Genomic DNA, 19,001 nt, shown 5'->3' on the forward strand with positions numbered 1-19,001 from the left:
GTACCTCGGCCAGTACCGTGCGGAGGTAGGGATAAGAGTTGAATGGATGTAAGCTAAGGAACACGCGTTAGGTCTATTTGATTCATTCAGATACGCAATACCCAGCCATTTACCAACCCAATAAACAATAATCTGTGAAATATCACCTTCAGCAGGAATCTGTCATCGAATCATATTAGTTATTACAATATCGTTTTACTCTGACAGATTAAAAAAAAAATTATTCCATACCTCCGATAGTGTCACAATAGATATATTAATTCTACTTACTACCTTCACTTAACCTATCTTCATCGCGTATAGAAGCGCGCAGCGACCTCCTCGGCCCATTTGTCCGGATGTGCCGATTTTTTGTGCGTGTACATATTTGAACTTGAGTTAGACGTCCTGGGACAGTACGGACACTGGTACAGCACTACACCGGTATGAGTTGCTTCGTGTTCCTACGAATCAAAAAGTTAAAAAATTACAAACCAAAATGCACCCATAGCAGGTACCAACCTTCAAGCGAAGCTGCGTCTTACATTCTTTGCCACAGAACGCACACGTGAACAAAGGCCGATTGGAATGATGAAAGTTCTTGTGACCCATCAGGGCTGCTTCGTTGATTGATTCCTTGCCACAGATGTCACACTTGACTGGTCCGGATGTATCGTAGCAGCGTCGTTTGTGCCGCAAATAACTTTTCTTGTTGATCAACCTGTAAACGGACGACACACTTCCTTAACCGACAATTCCAGAAACGCAAAATACCTACCACCGATGACACTTCTCGCACTGAATCTTCAAACTGGCTAGACCTTCCTCTGAGTGAGTTAACCGATGCTCTTCCAGTAGGGCCCGATGATTGAAACCTTTGGCGCAGATATCACAAACCCAATCGCACACCGCACCGTGCTTCTTCTGCAGATGTGCTCTAAGCTGTTGCGAATTAGAGTAAGCCTTATTGCACTGTTCGCAGAAGTGAGTCTTCCGTTCCTTATTCACGTGCCAGTTTGTGTGTTGCTTTAGCAGATAGTCCTTCACGAAAGCTGCTCCGCATATGTCGCACTTGAACGGTCGCTCCGAAACCGGTGTGTGGATCCACCATTTGTGAATCTGTAGTCCCGAACTGTCGGCGTATGTTTTGCCACAGATGTCACACTTGAAGTGATCGGGATTCAGATGACGCAGGCAGTGTTCGTATAGTCTTTGGCGCTTACCGAAGCGACGATCGCAGCAAATGACCGCGTGAGTATTCATGTTGTGTACTTTGAACGCATGGTAAGACAGCTTGTTGAAGGTTTCACCTATGAAATCACACTTGGAACAGTTCAGGGAGACGTATCTTTTTATAAGCTCATCCTGTTGGGCTATATCGTCGATATTTCGTTTGACTTTCGACCCACACGACTGGACTAGAGATTCGTCGACAGGCTGGTCGAAAGACTGTTCATCGATGTCTTCCCCAGCTGTGTTTTGCATTGTAGAAGAACTCTCCCCGAAGTTATGGTGACTTAGGTTGTGATTCTCTAGATTTCTTGCACTGAGAAAATATTTTCCACAAACTTGGCAGTGGTGATTCTTTTTCTCCACCTCCTCGTGCCATTTAATGTGACTGTTGAGCAGATCTTCAGCGGCGAATGCTTTCGAACATCGGTCACATTTGAATTGCTTCTGGTCTTCCGGAGTGTGTACCAAAAACATATGATTCGCATAACTACCTTTATCTTTGAAAATGCAGTTACACTCCAAACAACGACTATGATCACTTTTCATTGGTTCGTGATTTTTCAGATGTTCTACTAGTCCCGTTTTCGTGGACCATTTCCGATTGCAGCAAAATATGTACCCATAGGTATCGTGAACTTTTTTAAAGTGTACCCTTAACCGGTAGAATGTTTCAAACGTTTCGTCGCTATCTAGACCGGTTTCGGTACACTTATGACACGTTATGTCCATGTGTTGTCGTATGAACGCATTCAATTTTTCATTGTCCGACTTTTCCTTCCTTAACTTGGTTCTGCCTCGAACTCGTCTCTTTTGTACCAGTTGCTTTCGCTTTCGTTTCCTGGCAGCAAGACGCCTTGCCAAGGGCACATCCGAATCGGATTCATCGGACTTAGCTGCGCTCTCTTCACTTGAAGAACTTGAGCTGGCAACCTGGTCAATGTATTGATCATCGTCGGCAGCACACTCTTCATCGTTATCACTGTAATCATCATCTGTTCCGGATTTCGTATTGTCGTAATTCACCACCTTCGGCTCGGACTCTTGTTTTACCTCCAGTTTACAGATCGGTTCGACAAAAACCTGGGTGTGGCTAAAAATACACACTTATTATTAACTGTTTTGTTGAGTAGGTTCAACGAAACCGAAATTTCAAGATTTCATATTATAAAGATTGTCCAATTCTAAATTACGCTAGACCACTACCTACCTACGGTTAGACCCCTCGTCTAGCTCCGGATTCGCCAACCGATCACGCGGTTCACGATCACTGCGCAAATCATTATCCGAACCAATCATCATTTCCTCCTCCCCGCAGCAATCGATCGTTTCCGTTTTGATCTCATCCACCACTATTCCGGGAGGGTGGACCTTCTCCACTTCACAGTAAAACTTGTGAAATTCGTCAATTTTCTCCCAGCAGCTAGTGCAGACGGTTCGATTGCGATATTCATCTTTCTATGAAGAAAAAACGAAAGAAATGCATCATTAGATTAAAGTTAATTAATACCCGCATCCGAAGTGACTTACGGTAAACCAAAAATGTTTAGCAAAAATTGCTTCCACATTTTCACCGCTCACGTCGTCCCGCTCGGTAATACACAGGAAGTTGTCCGATCTCCGCAGGCAGGTGAAGCAATTCTCCAGCTCGGTCGACGACATCCCGCAGTGATTTTCACGGAATTGTGCGAACGATAGATTTTTAATTGCCGAGCCAATCACAGCGGAACAAGAAGCGAACGGCGAACCGAAGGTTGTTTTTGTTGTGACAACTGAATACACGATAAATTGAATTATATCGGTTAGAGCGATCACACACGGGAAATAATTTGCATGCGTTTCATTCACAGCGGTAACCTCGGCGGTACCACTCGAATAAAATAAAACAAAAACATTTTTAAAATTTTGATTTTTCATGGCATTTAAAACTAGACTCATAATGTAGGGTAAAGTGTCAAGTGTCTATTTCAATAATTACTCGGCCTATAATTAATGGGATGCGTATAATTTGGTATCAACAGCTTTGCTGCGTTATTTTATTTAAATAACATAAATGCCATGAAAACAGGGGTCGAGGCCGTAAGGCTGAACTTTTCAGAAGGCAGAATTTTGAAAGGCAAACTTTTTATAGGACGAAACAAAACAAACAAAGCAATGATAATAATGTATTATTATCCGTTACCTGATATTGATTATATTTCGAGTGAATACATTTTATAACTGATTTTGCCTTCTTTTAAATATGTTCTTTTGAGTTTCATTTTTGAAATTTTTATGCTTGTTCATTTTTTGCAATTATGGATACTTGGCTATGACTTACGTTTTAGTATAGTATAGTGTAAAATTGCGATCCACCAGACGTGAGTTTTGTTTTTTTTTATTTCAATTATAGAGGTTTTAACCATAAGGTCATTAGCCTCTTCAGGTTAGAAAAATCTCTTAGGAAAAATTTCTAACGGGACTCGAACCCAGGTGCGCTGCGTACAAGGCAATCGATTTACCAACTACGCTACACTGAAAAAAATCCAAACGTTAATTCTATTTGCTTCAAACCGCTTAAAATTCATATGAAGAAGAAATGCTATTGTTATCACGCGCACACATACCTTCTATGTGTCAACTGTATAAACTATGTATGCACACACGTAAGTTATATGTGCAGATTGCTATAGAATGGGGTTTTATGTGCCTAATAGTTATGAAATGTGAATGTAAGATTAATATTTCTTGTAAATACACACATTAGGTTAATGTGCCAGCAAATAGTGTCTATATGCCTCCGTTAATTGCAAAAATCTATGTGTAAAATCAATAGGCATAACGTTTACTTTTTTTTGAGTGTACGCCCACTCCAGTAGTTTTGGTTTTCCATACAGCGTTTCAATAATTAAAATTATCCTTATTATCTTTCTTTATATCATGAGCTGTTCTTTCGAATTATATACTTCATCATTTGTGAATTTCGCTAAGTTTTTCAAACGATGATTTATTGAATGATCTTACATATATTCAACCATCGGTTTGTTACACTGCTCTAGCACTTGGGGCGAAGCCAGTGTAATGCGGCTTTGCCGCATAACCGAGACCAAGGATCCGAAACGGCGGCCCCTCGCATGCAAACCTGTGATCCACTCGTTTGCCCGGTTTACTCAAACACAGGGGCTATAAATTAGTTTAAGTCCGACGGAGCGACAACGATGTTGGATAGCACGCGACTTGAAGCGATGTTGCGTAAATGCTTTATTATTTAATAACGAAGAATGATCTAATTAATTTTGGTTCAAGTACAATATTAGTACTATTGGTAAACAAACTCATTTAAAGTTTTTTGAATATTTAGGTAGTTGCCGTTATGCTCAAACATTTGAGCTACATTCCAGCTGCTTACAACTGCATAACTGTTCGTATTCCCGGTTTACTCGAACATAGGGATTGATTCCTTCTTTCAAATATGAGCAGTTCTTTGAATCTGTATGCCAAATAACTCTTGCACGCACACTTGTGATCACTTCGGCTGCCCGGTTTACTCAAACATAGGGGATGATTCCTTCTTTCGAGCATTCTTTGAATCTGAATTAAAATCGCAATGAATGTACAATTTGACAAAGGGTTTGGTGGATTTTTAGAGTATTAATCCTTCTTTTGTATTGGAAATGTTTCGTACGTAAACGTGCGATTCACCCGATTGCTCGATTTACCCAAACATGAGGCGATCAATCAATCAGGAAGAACACAATGTGAAATAAGCGAATAATAAAAAAAGTTTGCCTTATGAGATTCGGCCTTTTGGGTTTTCGGCTTTTTGAGTTTTCGCCTTTTAAGTTTTCGGCCATTTGATTTTTCGACCTTTTTAGCATTAGGCCTTTTGAATTTTCGCCTTTTAAAATTTCGCCTCATTTTTTTCGGCCTTTTGATTTTTAGCCTTTTGATGCTAAATCTGAAAACAGCGAAATGCTCGTGTTTGAACGCAACGAAAACTCGAATCGAGTGCACCAATTGTCCCCCTAACATTTGATCCTACCCAGTTAAACTCATTCCGGAACCGGTTCGGATTTCTGAATGGAGTCATTATGGATTCCAAATCAAATGCAACAACCGATTCCGACTCAGAATCGGTTGTTGCATTTGATTTGGAATCCATACTGCCTCCATTCAGGATTCCGAATCAAATTCCGAATGGTTTGACCGGGTGCGTTGAACAAAGATGCAGACCTAGGGGCATATCCAAGTTGCACCCCCTCGCAAAAAACAGATTGTTTAACAATCGTCCTACGCGAATCCACTTTGTTAGATGTTTTGTTGAATGTAGGGCTATTTTTTGTAGGGTTTTGACGTCTTACACGCAACGTAAAATGAATTACGAATTTCTATTTTGATGGAAAGAAATGCATTTAATTTTGCTGATTTTTAAAAATTTTATCACAAGTGATCTGTTCCTAGAGCAGATCACTCTAGAAACGTACATCAAATTTGCATCGAATTTGAAAAAAAAATGCATTTTATGTTTATTTTTGCATTTATTCTACAATCCCTCGCAGGCAAGTTTGTTCAACATACACCTTACGCCGTCCCTAATAAAAAAAATATTATACACGAACTTTAACCCATATAGTGCAACATATCATCCAAACAATATGCATCCACATATTGTTTGGATGATACCCTGAACAGGTCGTTAGGCTCTTGAATCATAAGATGTTTATTAGGGGTTTCACTTCATTCGATGTTTTGTTGGATGTAGAGATAGTTTCTTGTAGGGCTTTGACGTCTGACGCGCAACGCAAAATACATTTCTTTTTTGATGGCAAGGTAATGCATTTAATTTTGTTGATTTTGAAAAATGCATCACAACCCAGTTAAGCTCAGTCGGAAATGAACTGGAATTCTGGCTGGCTTCAGCTCGTATTCCGGCTCCAGCGATACAACCGATTCTAGTTTTGAACCAACCAGAATTCCAGTTCATTTCCGGCTGAATTTTACTGGGAAGTGATCTGCCCTAGTGGACAACATCCACCTTTTTAGGTACTTTTTTCGTATAAATAAATATCACTGCAGAAACGTTTTGAGGTATTTTTAAACTATTCATATAATATTCACCGTATTGCGTTTCGTTCGCTTTTAGTACTAGTTGCATATCTTGCACTATGTGCTTTCTAAAGAGAATTCGCCATAACTTCTCTCGTTGTCCATCGAACCTCGCGCAGCTGAAAATTATATGATTCGAATCTGCTGTTGCTAACCCACAGGAACACATGTCATCATCGATTATCCCATTGCGACTCAAATGTACAGAAAGTCGCAAATGGTTGCTTATTGGTTTACAGAGGATTACCACTTGCCTCATCGAAAGTTTCAAATTCTGAAACCATGGTTTAAACGAAGTCATCGATAGTATGCTATAATAGAAACGACCTTTTTCTTCGACCGCACACGCTGCCTGCCATCGTTCTTTAGCAAGAAGCCTGTGAGGGAATGTGACATCGAAACTAGTGAGGACATAGTCTTCTAAAGTTGGTCCATTGCAAGAAGCCAATTTTGCTTCTTGATCAGCTAACTCGTTCAATTATGGGATGGGATCCACAGATTATTATTTATGGTTTCAGCTGAAAAAACTTATATCGAACTTTTATATCGAACCATGCTACTAGGATCGTTGAACTTGTTTTACAGTTACAACGTATATCGCCGTGGGTTTCGATGCGATTTGTCGAACAGCTTTGCGAATAGCCAGCAATTCAGTCATGTACACAGACACTGTTGAAGGAAGCTTTGTCTTTATAGAGGGAATAACGAAGTCATTCACTACGGCATAACCAACATCGTTTATCTTTGGATCAATCTGTAGTAAATATTTTGGCGTTTCCATAGTGTTATCCAACTCTTTTGTTACCAAATTCAGATGCAGACACAAGGTGTTCTTGAGCAAGTTGATTCTTGATGGATAAATCAACTTTCAGTCTCTTGTCTTATTACCTAAGGGAACATGAAGCATGGCAAATTTGGCAAGGTTTGGTGTACCGGATGATACTCGTGAAACTGTAGAACCGCCTGGTTTATAGCTGTGGTATTAGAGTTGTCGCGGATCGTATGCGCTACAAAGCGCTCATACCACCTCTAACGAAATTAAGCGTTTATTAACGAACCGCATTGACGCTTATTCTCGTCGTACGCCTAGTGGGGCCAGGCCCGTTCAAACATCTAAAGAACTAGTATGAGTTGTTTTAGTAGATTCTGTTGAAGGATGCGCACCTCAACATTGACTGGCCACATTGCGCAAAATGTTTACATATGCCATCGTACATCGCTTCTGCTTGGAAATATGAAAACTCCTGGACAATTTTGTAGTTAAATGCATTCCCAACAGTTTCATTGAATTCACACGTGTAACAATTGATTCATTGATACGAATTGACGGTTGCTCTTCCATTTGTTTTCTTGAAATAACCACACAACTCTTGGTTTGAGAGACCTCCCAGCCCAAATCGGACACGCTTTGAATCATACTATCGATAGCCCTTTGTAGTGCGTTGCAGCTATCCCAGGTCCACAAACCACTATAGAATTGTCATCAGCGTAACCAACTTTATTAACCGCATTTGGAATGTTTTTCAACCAACCCAGCTATAAAGATGTTAAAGCAGATAGGTCTGAGTTATGATCCTTGGGGAAGACCGTTCCACGTAGTCCTCTATATCTTTCGAGAAGCCAAGGGAATGGTAACGACACGTTCTTCGTTTAGCCTATAGATGGCACTGATGATACAGTTTCATACATGTGTTGTTCGCAATTCTCGAACAAACAGGTTGATATCGAAGTTGTTATAGGCACTCTTCAAGTCAATAATGCAAATGATCATATGTTCTCGTTGCCGTAATGCTGTTGATGCCTGATCGATGAGGAGATCCCTTTATTCTTGCGAAATGCATATATTTCGAAAGGCAGAATGTTCCTGCTCTTTATATTCTGCTCTTATTTGTCTTTAAACATTAGCTCGTAAATTTTACGGAAACTGGATGCCAAAGCAATTAGGTGGATCGATGAGGCACTAGTCAGGGGCGACATTATGGAACCATTTCGAATCGACTTTTTCATACAAGCTTGCATACAATAAACCTTTCGTTTCGAGATGTCCAATGCCACCCCAAGTCTTGACCTGGTTTCGAAATTGTGACTATCTGGAAGTTCTTCCAGCTCTGAGGTATGTCAGCACCGGCTTGTACGCGGTAGTATTATTGATGGCATTTAAAACTGGACTCCATAAAGTGCGATTTTACTTATAAAAGTGCGCTTTTACATTAAATCGTTTTCATGTATGAGGCGCACTTATTCCTCGTTGGATAATACATAAGTGCGTAATAGACACCAAGACAATTCAATGTAAAAGCGCAGTTTTATTTGTGTTTCCGCACTTTTAGTCGCACCTATTATGTGCGCAATGCGCTATATATTCCCAGCAATACTTTCAAAGTACTAATCGGTAGATGGTTGAAGTCAGAGTAGGAAACTCCGTCTATTCGCACACTAGATTTTAGCACGATCTTTGAATCATGCATTGTGAAGAAGTTGGTTCTTGCTTGGTCGCTACAGCTACAACCGCTACAACTGGAAAATTGCATCGGACAATTTTTGCAGAACTAGGCGCCAGTCGGTCCAGCAATTCCTCAATTAACGACTCTGATGTTGCTTGTCGATTACCAGAAGCCAATCTCCGTGCCATTTTCAACAGTGTATCGACGGAAGTGTTGCCATCTAAGGAGTTACAGAACCAGTGCCAATATTCAGTTTTTCTGCTTTATCATAGATCGGAAAGCTCGTTCAGCTTCTGTGTACTCATAATGTGGTTCAGTAATCAAAAGGAGTTTCCACAGCATGTAGGTAGCTTACGTTATTGCTTTAGCTGATGTAAGTTCCCCGTGACAGACAACCTTAGTGATGACATGATTTAAGACCGTTTGTTCGGTGTGAACCTTTGCAATTGTCACAGCGGGTTGGTTGGTTCATGTACAAAGCCAACTTCATTGACACAGTTGTTACAATGGGATGCCCTTTTCATCGTGTCCAAAACGCCAGCACTTCGCACATTGACGAATCGGGTACACATACTGTTTGTTTGGGCACCCCTATTAAACATCTTATGATCCAAGAGCCTAACGACCTGTTCAGAGAATCATCCAAAATATACGTGGAATCGTTGGACTATATGGATTAAAGTCCGTGTATAATTTTTTTATTAGGGACATTACTACACTCAAAAAAAAGTAAACGTTATACCTATTGATTTTACACATAGATTTTTGCAATTAACGGAGGCATATAGACACTATTTGCTGGCACATAAACCTAATGTGTGTATTTACAAGAAATATTAATCTTACATTCACATTTCATAACTATTAGGCGCATAAAACCCCATTCTATAACAATATGCACATATAACTTATGTGTGTGCATACATAGTTTATACAGTTGACACATAGAAGGTATGTGTGCGCGAGATAACAATAGCATTTATTCTTCATATGAATTTTAAGCGGTTTGAAGCAAATAGAATTAACGTTTGATTTTTTTTAATTTCAAGATTTGACGAAAGATCTAAACCTTTAAACGTAATTATTACCGTATACAAAGGTTTGTTATTGCAATCATCCGAATTCTTAACAGTACGTCGAGCGTCAATTATCAGAGATTACAATCTGCGCCATTTTGGATTTCGCAGCCTTCGCAGTTTTCAGTTCCTCATTGTCCACCTCAGGTTCGATGTAGCTACTTCAAGGCATTCAACCAAACGTTGAGGAATTGTAAACTGAACATCATCGTTGATTTCGGCCACCAACTTATTTCAGTTCTTATAAGAATTTTCATTTTGGTTCTTGAACTGGGAATAACTCGTACATAGTCCAATTCAAATGACATAGGGCCGATTTCTTCACCCTCGCTTAACGCTTAAGCCAAGTTTAAACGTACTGGTGAACCTGGTTTAAAAGTTAAGCGAGGGTGAAGAAATCGGCCCTTAATGATTGATTTAGCAACCTTTGAGCAGTGTACCGGGTTTACTGATTTTTGCCTCTGACATAACCAGATAAGGCCCTGTATGTGAGGCACTATATTTCCTCACACGGTGCATAGACTGTTCGTCGGGCATTGTTCAGCTCCACAATATGCGGAAGAAAAAGAGATGAGATAATAGCTTATTATTGAATCGTTTAGCACACCCGGATACAATTTTAGAATATCATTTACCCTACAAACAAACATAAAACATTAATTATTATAGTTAATACTGTTTCAACATTGCTCGATGTAAAGCTCTCACACTAGATTTACAATAAAATTTCATGTAACAATAAATTTTACTGTCCAGCAAAAAACTGATACAGTAAAATCGATTTTTTTAAATGTTAAGATACATAATCACCCCCTATTTTACTGTAAAAGTCCATTTTACATTGAAATTTACTGTAAAAACGTTAAAGTTTATTGTTTTGGTATTGTAGCATAACACTAAAACTTACTGTAAATTATTGTAAAATTACTGTACTGTCACAGTGAAAATTATGGTTTTGTTACTGTACATTTCTATTCGGGCAGCACTCAAAATCGATGTAATACCGTGAACTGGGGTTTTAAACTTTTGATAGTGAACTGAATATAGTGGCATAATTATTCCAACAAAACACCTATTTCTCGACAAACATATGATTACGGCCTAAAAGCCAACTGTCAAAATCCACTTTGAATGGAAATTCCAGACAAACCGTTACTAGTCGAACACAGTTCACAACAGTTTATGAAAGAGGAAACTTTTCTCTTTCGTTTACTACCAACATCTGTGATTGGCGTGTAACGGTTTGTCCGGAATTTCCATTCAAAGTGGATTGTGACAGTTGGCTTTTAGGCCGTAATCATATGTTTGTCGAGATTTGATCTCAAACAAGATTTTTTAGGATTTTTGAAACTTTAACGATGTTTTTTTACATCGAGTTGTATGCCAATTAGGACCTTTGAATAAGTACTTGAGAAATGTTCACACCTTTTTATTTTAATCATCTTGGTAGTGTGGTGGTGATGTATGATCTGTCACCTTAGTCACTGGATTTGTTTACGTTTTGTTACTTCCCGTTGGTTCCCATTTGATTCAACATAATTTTGAAATTTTATTGGATAGGATAATCTATTAATTTACATTGTATATCAGGTCAACGTATTCTGAGCTTACACTGTCTCAAGTGAACTGTCTCTGTGAAAGTTCCTTAATTCGAAACAACAATAATATGTTCAAGGGAGAGCTAGAGAACTGTTTCACCTGTTTCCGGCAGACAGACAGCACCCTACCAATCCAAAGCAACGACGAAAGCATTGAGGAAATATTTGTAAAACATTTTTGGTTTACGGTATGCAGTACAGTATTAGTTTCTTTCGTTCGTATTCGACAAACTCAATAGATCATCCTATGTTTCATAGAAAGATGAGTACCGAGATCGATCCATATGTACCAGTTGTTGGGAGAAAATTGACGAGTTCCACAAATTCTACTGCGAGGTGGAGAAAGTACATAGCTTCCAATCTCTGGTGGTGGAGGTCAAGATGGAAGAACATTTTACTGCGTCGGATGACGACGCTCTAGCGGAACCGAAAGAGGATGTGCTCGGTGTGGAAACCCAGAACAATAGGTAGGTTCTGGAGGTCTGCCAATTTTAATATATAATATCAACACATTATATAAATTTACCAATTTAGCCTTTGCAGTGAATCCAAAACTGAAACGCCAATACCCAGCGCTGATCCCAAAACTGAAGAAGATAACGAAACTGATTGTGCAGCGCCCGATCAAGTGCTGAGCGAGGGCAATCAGTCCAATTCTAGTGATTCTCAAGTACAACCGGACGAGTGCTCCGTTGCATCTCGACGAAGCAAACGGATTATTGGTAAACGACCAGCCAAAGTACAGCAGACTAAAAAACGAGAGAAAGAAGACGACGAACTGAACACACTGATACGGCAGCGCATTAGTCTTACTTGTCATAAGTGTTCCGAACCGGATGCTGGCACCAGCGCCGAAACGTTTGAAACATTCTACCAACTGCGGCTACATTTCAGAAAGGTGCACAATTCGAATGGATACGTTTTCTGCTGTGATCGTAAGTGGTCGACGAAAATGGGATTGATGACCCATTTGAAAAAGCACGAACCGGCTAAAGGTAAAACTACACAGTGCCCAGAATGCAAGTGCACATTCAAAGATAAAAATAGTTACGAAAAACACAAGGTTTTGGTTCACACTCCGGAAGAGCAAAAACGGTTCAAGTGTGACCGCTGTTCGAAAGCATTCGCGGCAGAATATTTGCTTAATAGTCACATCAAGTGGCACGAGGTGGTTGAAAAAAAGAACCATTACTGTACGGTGTGTAATAAATATTTCCTGAGGGTGCAAAATTTGCGAAATCACATAATAACTCACAATCGTCAGGCGAAACAAGCTGTTCAAGAGCAGACGGTGACAAAGAACCCGGCTACGGCCAAGGCAAAACGACGCGCAGATGAAATCGCAAAGCAAGATAAGCTTATCCGGGAAACTGTCTCGCTGAATTGTTCCCAGTGTGGTTTCCTGGGGGAAACGTTTGGAAAGTTGGTATATCATGCACTAAAAGAGCACGGCAACAAATACTATGCAGTGATTTGTTGCGACCGCCGTTTCGGTAGTAGAGAACAGTTGTACGAACACTGTTTGCGACACCTGAATCCGGACCACTTCCGGTGTGAGATTTGCGGGAAAAGTTACGCAGATAGTTCCGCGCTGCAGAGTCATAGATGGAGAATTCACACGCCGGTTTCCGAGAGGCCGTTTAAATGTGAAATTTGTGGGGATGCATTTGTCAAGGATTACCTGCTTAAAAAGCACATGGACACTCATTTGTGTAAGGAACAAAAGAGTCACTTCTGTGAGCTGTGCAACAGAGCATATTCTAATGCGCTGTACTTGAGAGTCCACCAGCAGAAGAAGCACGGTGCGGTATGTGATTGGGTGTGTGATGTGTGTGCTAAGGGGTTCGCTCATCGTGGAGCACTCGAAGAGCATCGACTGACGCATACACAGGAGGGACTGGCGAGTTTGAAGATGCAGTGTGAGAAGTGTAAAAAGTGGTAAGATTTTTAGTTTTTGCTACAATGGTGGGGTGTTTGATTTAAATACTTTAATTTACTTTCGACAGGTTGATCAACAAGGGAAGTTACTCGAAGCACAAGCGAATCTGTTACGATACGGGTGGACCAGTGAAGTGTGATATCTGTGGCAAAGAATCCGTTAATGAAGCCGCCCTGATGGGACACAAAAACTTCCATCATTCCAAGCGGCCCATGCTGAAGTGTTCGTACTGTGACAAGGAGTGTCGGACACCGTTGCGGTTGAAGGTAATGTATTTGAATGGCTTTGTTGTGATGATTGGATTGGTTTTCTAGCTTTTAGGGTGTTTTTTCAGGAACACGAAGCAACTCACACAGGAGCAGTGCTGTACCAGTGTCCGTACTGTCCGCGGACGTCCAATTCCAGCTCGAATATGTACAGCCACAAAAAGACCGCTCATGCGGAGCAATGGGCCGAGGAGGTTGCTACACGTTACTACAAACGATGAAATAATGGTACTTGATTTCTCTAAGGAAAGCCATGTAAAAAACAACCGATCTTGAGAAAATATGTACTACAAGCTATACTTTGAGTATAACTTGTGATGATTAACTACCTGCACATCCAGGCCAATGAGCTGAAAGTCCGGCGGTTAAGCAGTCAGAATAAGTCTCAACAACCCGCTTTGAAAAATAGACTTCACAATATTTTTTTCTGAATAAACGTCGTGCTAAAACATTCGAATTTGTTTCCTTACATTATATGTAACTACATTGGCGACGGGGGAAATCAAAACAACATAAAGCACAAACAGGTAAAAAAGCGAGTTCAACAAAATTCAAAAGCGACCAGTTGCCTCCAATGACGAGGCTATCCAAAGTGACAGGTGACTATTTAGATCATGTAGATTGCACATCACCTGGTGGAGTCTGGATAAAAAGATACTAAGTCTTCACTCCGAAGACGAGTGAACATAACCTAAACGGGAGACAAGGTCTGACCGGGTCAGTAATATAAGAAAAGCAAGCAAACAAATAGCTTGGCAACGAAATATTTATAGTACAAAGATGAATTTTCAGAACAGAACAAGGAGGACCAGTTTCTGAAACTCGCAGGCTTTGAATGCGATAAACTGCGAAACTCCAGGTCATATTCTTAGCCACACCTTCCGACAATTAGAGCGAGTGTACGAGTGTCTACCAGGTGGGTAGAATAAAGATGACTTCTAGTCAATGATCAACAAGTTTGATAAGCTGCCGTGTGGTATCCGGCGGCTAAAACCTCTCGCAGTATTTCAGCAAAGAATTGACCCACTGGGTTTCTGTTTCCATGCCGTAAAATGCGACTAACTGTGCCGTCAAATGGAGAGATAACAGAGTACTAACTACTAAGTCGGAGGGCTCTGAGAATAAAACAAAAGGAATACGAGGAACTCGTCACTTAGGGGGAGCAGCGAAGAAACGCTATTGGTGGCTGCTGAGAAACGACCACAAACCCGTTGAAGCGCTAGAATTGGCGAATATCCCGATAGGGAAGGCGCCAGTCAAGTAACAGAGTGCGACGGACTATGAATCATCGAACGATAGTGGGTGCAGGAAGGAACCCCAATCAAAAAGGTCAAGGGGTCGGGTCCTACACAGACACACTAAACTGACACTAGCAGACACTAAAAACTGAGCTGTGTCCAATTTTCAACGAAATGGCCCAGTCATACTCGATAGCCATCATTCCGGTTGGGTACCCTACGAATTCTCTCAGCCATGAACAGCTGAATGCTACTCGATGCGCGCTGTTCGGTATGCGTCATGGAGCAGAGCTCAAGCAATACGAGATCCAAGTTTAGGAATGAAGAGATTAACATAACAAAAAAAGAAAAAATGGTTTATGAAGAATTCTGATTCTTTTACCGGACAACGTAGCATACAAAGCGTCTAGAAGCGCTCGTGAACCAGCAGCGAAGTAGCGGGTACCACAGTAGATCTTAATACTGGTCGCAGTGGTTCGTCTCAACCAAAAAAAGCGGGTTAAGTGGCTTCCGAATCCCTTACCAGGCGGCGTGCAAACGAATCACCTAGAAACGCTCCAGATCCAGTACCAAAGCAGCGGGTCAAGTGACTCTCCGATTCTCTTGCCGAACGGTGTGGTAAACGGATTATCTAGAAGCACTCGAGAACCAGCACCGAAGTAGCGGGTTAAGTGACTCCCCGATTCCCTTACCGAACGGGGTGCAAACGGATTGTCTAGAAGCGCTTGAGAACAAGCACCGAAGTAGCGGGTTAAGTTGCCCCCGAATCCCTTAACAGACGGCGTGCAAACGAATCACCTAGGATCACTCCAGGTCCACCACCGACGCAGTGGGTTAAGTGACTCCCCGATTCCCTTACCAGACGGCGTGGTGAACGAATCGCCTAGAAACGCTCCAGATCCAGCACCGAAGCAGCGGGTCAAGTGACTTCCTGATACCCTTGCCGAACGGAGTGGCAAACAGATTATCTAGAAACGCTCAAGAACCAGCACCGAAGTAGCGAATCAAGTGGCTCGCCAATCTTTTATCGGACGACTTGGCAAACTGATCGCCTCGGAACGTAGCAGCTCCAACCCCCGACAACGGCAAACGTCTCTCCAATTATTCTACCTACCTGACAAATCAACAGAACACGAACCATGAAGCGAACCGTTTTGACTCCCGTAGAATTGACTGAAAAGTACGACAAGGAACTGCACCTACAAACAAGGGTATCTCGAAATCGCCTGCGCAGACAAAGATACATCTAAGTGACTGCAGGATGTCACGGCTGCGATGAAGCCCTAGGAAGGTGCTTCATTGGAAGCTGTTGGAGTGTTGCAGACTTCAAAACAAGCGTATTACGTTTGATATGTTCCCGACAGCATCGACAGGTCCGATAAGAACATCCTCCGCCTGGTGTAGAATCAGAACGACAACTTCTACATAGAAGCGCGGTCTTTAAAATGGTAGAGCTCCCGTTGGTGGTAGAGGAGGCTTCAGTTAAACTAATATACTCGCAACACAACCAGCGTATACGGAAAGGCTAGAATGCGCCAGTTGAAGGGTGCTCCGGTTATCGCAGAATGTAGAAGAACTATATGCAAGTATGGACTGAAAAAAGCTCCTGTGGGTGACCCGATACGGAAACCTTACGACGGACTTCTGATCACAGCAAGCCTGCAACAACGGTAACGAGTGAATCGGAGGCAGCCCGTCCTACGAGATATAACAGGTGTTCAATAAAAAATGAGAATAATTTCAATACCTTTCTGTAATTAAAGTAAAGAATGTAATCCTTTTTCTCTCCAAAAGAATTGCTCTCTGAACTCCCTAGAAATGGGGTGCTGTCAGGTCAATCGAGATAGCGTTGAAACAGCAAGCACTCTGCGAGCGTGTTGTACGGTTTTACGAAACGCATGGTCATCGTGTAAAAAAGTACTGTAAACCACTTTCGAAGCGAAAACGTGCCCGGGAGTACAGTTTACCACATCCCTGAGCGTGGAGCGGAAGGCCGGTAGCGGCCTTCCGACGAAGATAATCACAAAGAAGAAGAAGGAAGCGTTGAAAAAGCTGTTCGACAACAAGAACGGAACGAGTTTGCGTGATACTGGCCGAAAATATTACTGCTCCCATAGTTTAATTCACCGAACCCTCAAGATGGAGGACAACAACTGTCGGAAGAAGACTAGATTCCTCGAGTACACGGACGAGCAGATAGCGATCGTGAAATCGCAGTGCCGGTGGATGACGAAGTACTACCGCGGAACGTCGTTCGTGCTGGACGACGAAAGTTACTTTCTGCTCTGGAAGACCCACATTCCAGGAAATGACAGCTACTATTCCAGCGACAAGTCGGTCACCCCCCCCCCCCGAAATAAAATATAAGTTTAAGCAAAAATTTGAAAAAAAAAGTTATGCTTGTAAGTAGGGGTTTGCCCACTACTCGGGTTCTTGTTTGCCCGGCGAACCCTTCCTGTCAGGGCGGCCTAGGTGCCTCTACAGAATTTCGGATTTTCGTAACAAACAAAAAGGGAAAAACAAATAAACTAAATTTTACCGTGTTTATTCCTTCTGATTATCTCCACTGCTGCTGCTGTTGAGCTGCTACTGCTGGGTGGAAAGGTGGGTGGTCTCGTCCGACCGGCCGGGACAGCAACGGCCGAGTTCTCCTTGGAGTATTGTTTGCTGCTCCGGCAGCGGTCCTTTGCAATTAGCTAGGGAGGTGAGCGTGGCTCGTTTGTTGGAACCTCCCTAGCGACGATGGTGACGAATCACCGGATTCGTTTGCTCCCCGCAAAGAATCCCGGAAGACACCGCAGTGTTCTTCCCAAGCGGATCCGTTGTCCTACCTGCTTCGCCCTCCTTGGCTGTTAGCTGGAAAGGAGAGCAAGGCTCGTTCGGCTTATCCTTCCCAGCGAGGGCGGATCGGTGCTTCTAGATCCTTCACGGTTAGCCGGGGAAGCGAAAGCTCCTTTACACTTAGCTTCCCACAAACGGCGATCTAGCACCACACAAGAGCACTCGAACCACAGGCAGACACTTTTGCAGATATTTCTGCTCACCACACACGGACTGCCGTGAATCTTCAAAAAACTATCTCGATCGAGACACAAAACGACTGTTCACAAACGTGGTTCGAAGCTAACTCCGATGGCTACCTCTTGGTCGATGTCAATATGCCACTCCACCTTCCACCACCACCGTCGCTGTCACCCGCTGAGTAGCGTATTCAGCAATCGTTTTTGCCAGCAAGTGGAAAATTGAAGCCTATCTAAACTCTACTGTTAATTCACAAACATGCAACAAAAATTATCTAATCTAGCTATGTCAACAAAAACGTTCATGGATAAAAAAAACAAATGAAATTTACATCAAAACATGAACGAACATATTGAACAGCGGTGAGTCTAATTTTATGTAAACAATACACTCTACGGAGTGTATACCCAATAAATGGTATATTTCCACCCAGTGCTAAATTGTTACCCTGACGGGTTACATGCTGTGTCGCCATATCGGAGAGAGCGATTTCAAAGTCGTGGTTCAAGCCGAACGGTCTGGCCGTCAATCAACAAGTGTACTAGGAGGAGCATCTTGAGAAAATATTCTGCCGTTCTTAAAGAAGCATCTTGCGGATGGGAAGTACGGCTTCTGGCCGGACAAGGCGTTTTTCCATTACGCCAAGTAGACGCTGGAATATCTTGAGCAGATAAAGATACCGTACATGCCGAAAGACCCGACCAACTTGCCCCAATGCCGTCCAAAGAAAATTTTTTCGGTTCCCTCAGTGCCCTAGTGTACAAAAATAATTGGCGGGCCAAGGATATGAAGCAGTTAACCACCAGGATCCAGAATTGTATCGGAAAGATGGACGTCAGTGACGTCTAGCGCTCTTGTGAGAGCATCGCGACTAAGTTGCGTCGTACGGCTGATCAGGGCACTTTCTCCAATATTCATTGACGTTTTTTTGAATAATGTTTTTAATAAAAAAAACTACTGAATTCGCTGATTTTTTGTATTTGTTTTTTAACTAAATGACTGAATAAATTCTTACACAAAAGCGCCCTTCCGTATGAGGCTCACGAACTTATACGCAAGGAGAGTATCGGAAATCCCCTGTAGGCGAAGGTGCGCAAAGAGCCAAAGAAGGCCACTGGAATGTCG

The 19,001-nt window shown here is 41.9% G+C and overlaps 2 protein-coding genes across 3 annotated transcripts; one reads left to right on the forward strand and one right to left on the reverse strand.

Annotated features, from left to right (window-relative positions):
- Positions 1-207: 207 nt before the first annotated feature.
- Positions 208-2,981, reverse strand: LOC131682877 (transcription factor grauzone-like). Its single transcript, XM_058964669.1, has 5 exons — positions 2,740-2,981; positions 2,420-2,667; positions 758-2,302; positions 502-700; positions 208-443 (listed from the first exon to the last, which is right to left on the reverse strand). The coding sequence occupies exons 1-5, from the start codon at positions 2,869-2,871 to the stop codon at positions 291-293; spliced, it is 2,277 nt and encodes a 758-aa protein (XP_058820652.1). The 5' UTR covers positions 2,872-2,981; the 3' UTR covers positions 208-290.
- An 8,292-nt stretch (positions 2,982-11,273) lies between these two features.
- On the forward strand, positions 11,274-14,074 carry LOC131682882 (transcription factor grauzone-like). Of its 2 annotated transcripts, none has more exons than XM_058964679.1 (5): positions 11,274-11,600; positions 11,671-11,879; positions 11,956-13,350; positions 13,419-13,617; positions 13,686-14,074. In XM_058964679.1, exons 1-5 carry the CDS (start codon positions 11,481-11,483, stop codon positions 13,836-13,838), a joined length of 2,076 nt encoding a protein of 691 aa, XP_058820662.1. In that variant the 5' UTR covers positions 11,274-11,480; the 3' UTR covers positions 13,839-14,074. The 2 variants fall into 2 exon arrangements, with proteins under 2 accessions (XP_058820662.1, XP_058820658.1); XM_058964675.1 differs by having other exon boundaries at positions 11,275-11,600; positions 11,947-13,350.
- The last annotated feature ends 4,927 nt before the right edge of the window (positions 14,075-19,001 follow it).

Source organism: Topomyia yanbarensis, chromosome 1, assembly GCF_030247195.1.
Source record: "Topomyia yanbarensis strain Yona2022 chromosome 1, ASM3024719v1, whole genome shotgun sequence".
Taxonomy (NCBI): domain Eukaryota; kingdom Metazoa; phylum Arthropoda; class Insecta; order Diptera; family Culicidae; genus Topomyia; species Topomyia yanbarensis.

Excerpts from the sequence above, each read along its gene's own strand:
- LOC131682877 (XM_058964669.1), bottom strand. The coding sequence starts at position 2,871 with ATGTCGTCGACCGAGCTGGAGAATTGCTTCACCTGCCTGCGGAGATCG. Across the intron at positions 701-757 it reads TGCGAGAAGTGTCATCGGTG|GTTGATCAACAAGAAAAGTT; the intron begins GTAGGTATTTTG and ends GTCCGTTTACAG. Across the intron at positions 444-501 it reads AGACGCAGCTTCGCTTGAAG|GAACACGAAGCAACTCATAC; the intron begins GTTGGTACCTGC and ends TTTGATTCGTAG.
- LOC131682882 (XM_058964675.1), top strand. The coding sequence starts at position 11,481 with ATGTTCAAGGGAGAGCTAGAGAACTGTTTCACCTGTTTCCGGCAGACA. Across the intron at positions 11,601-11,670 it reads TAAAACATTTTTGGTTTACG|AAAGATGAGTACCGAGATCG; the intron begins GTATGCAGTACA and ends TATGTTTCATAG. Across the intron at positions 13,351-13,418 it reads TGTGAGAAGTGTAAAAAGTG|GTTGATCAACAAGGGAAGTT; the intron begins GTAAGATTTTTA and ends TACTTTCGACAG.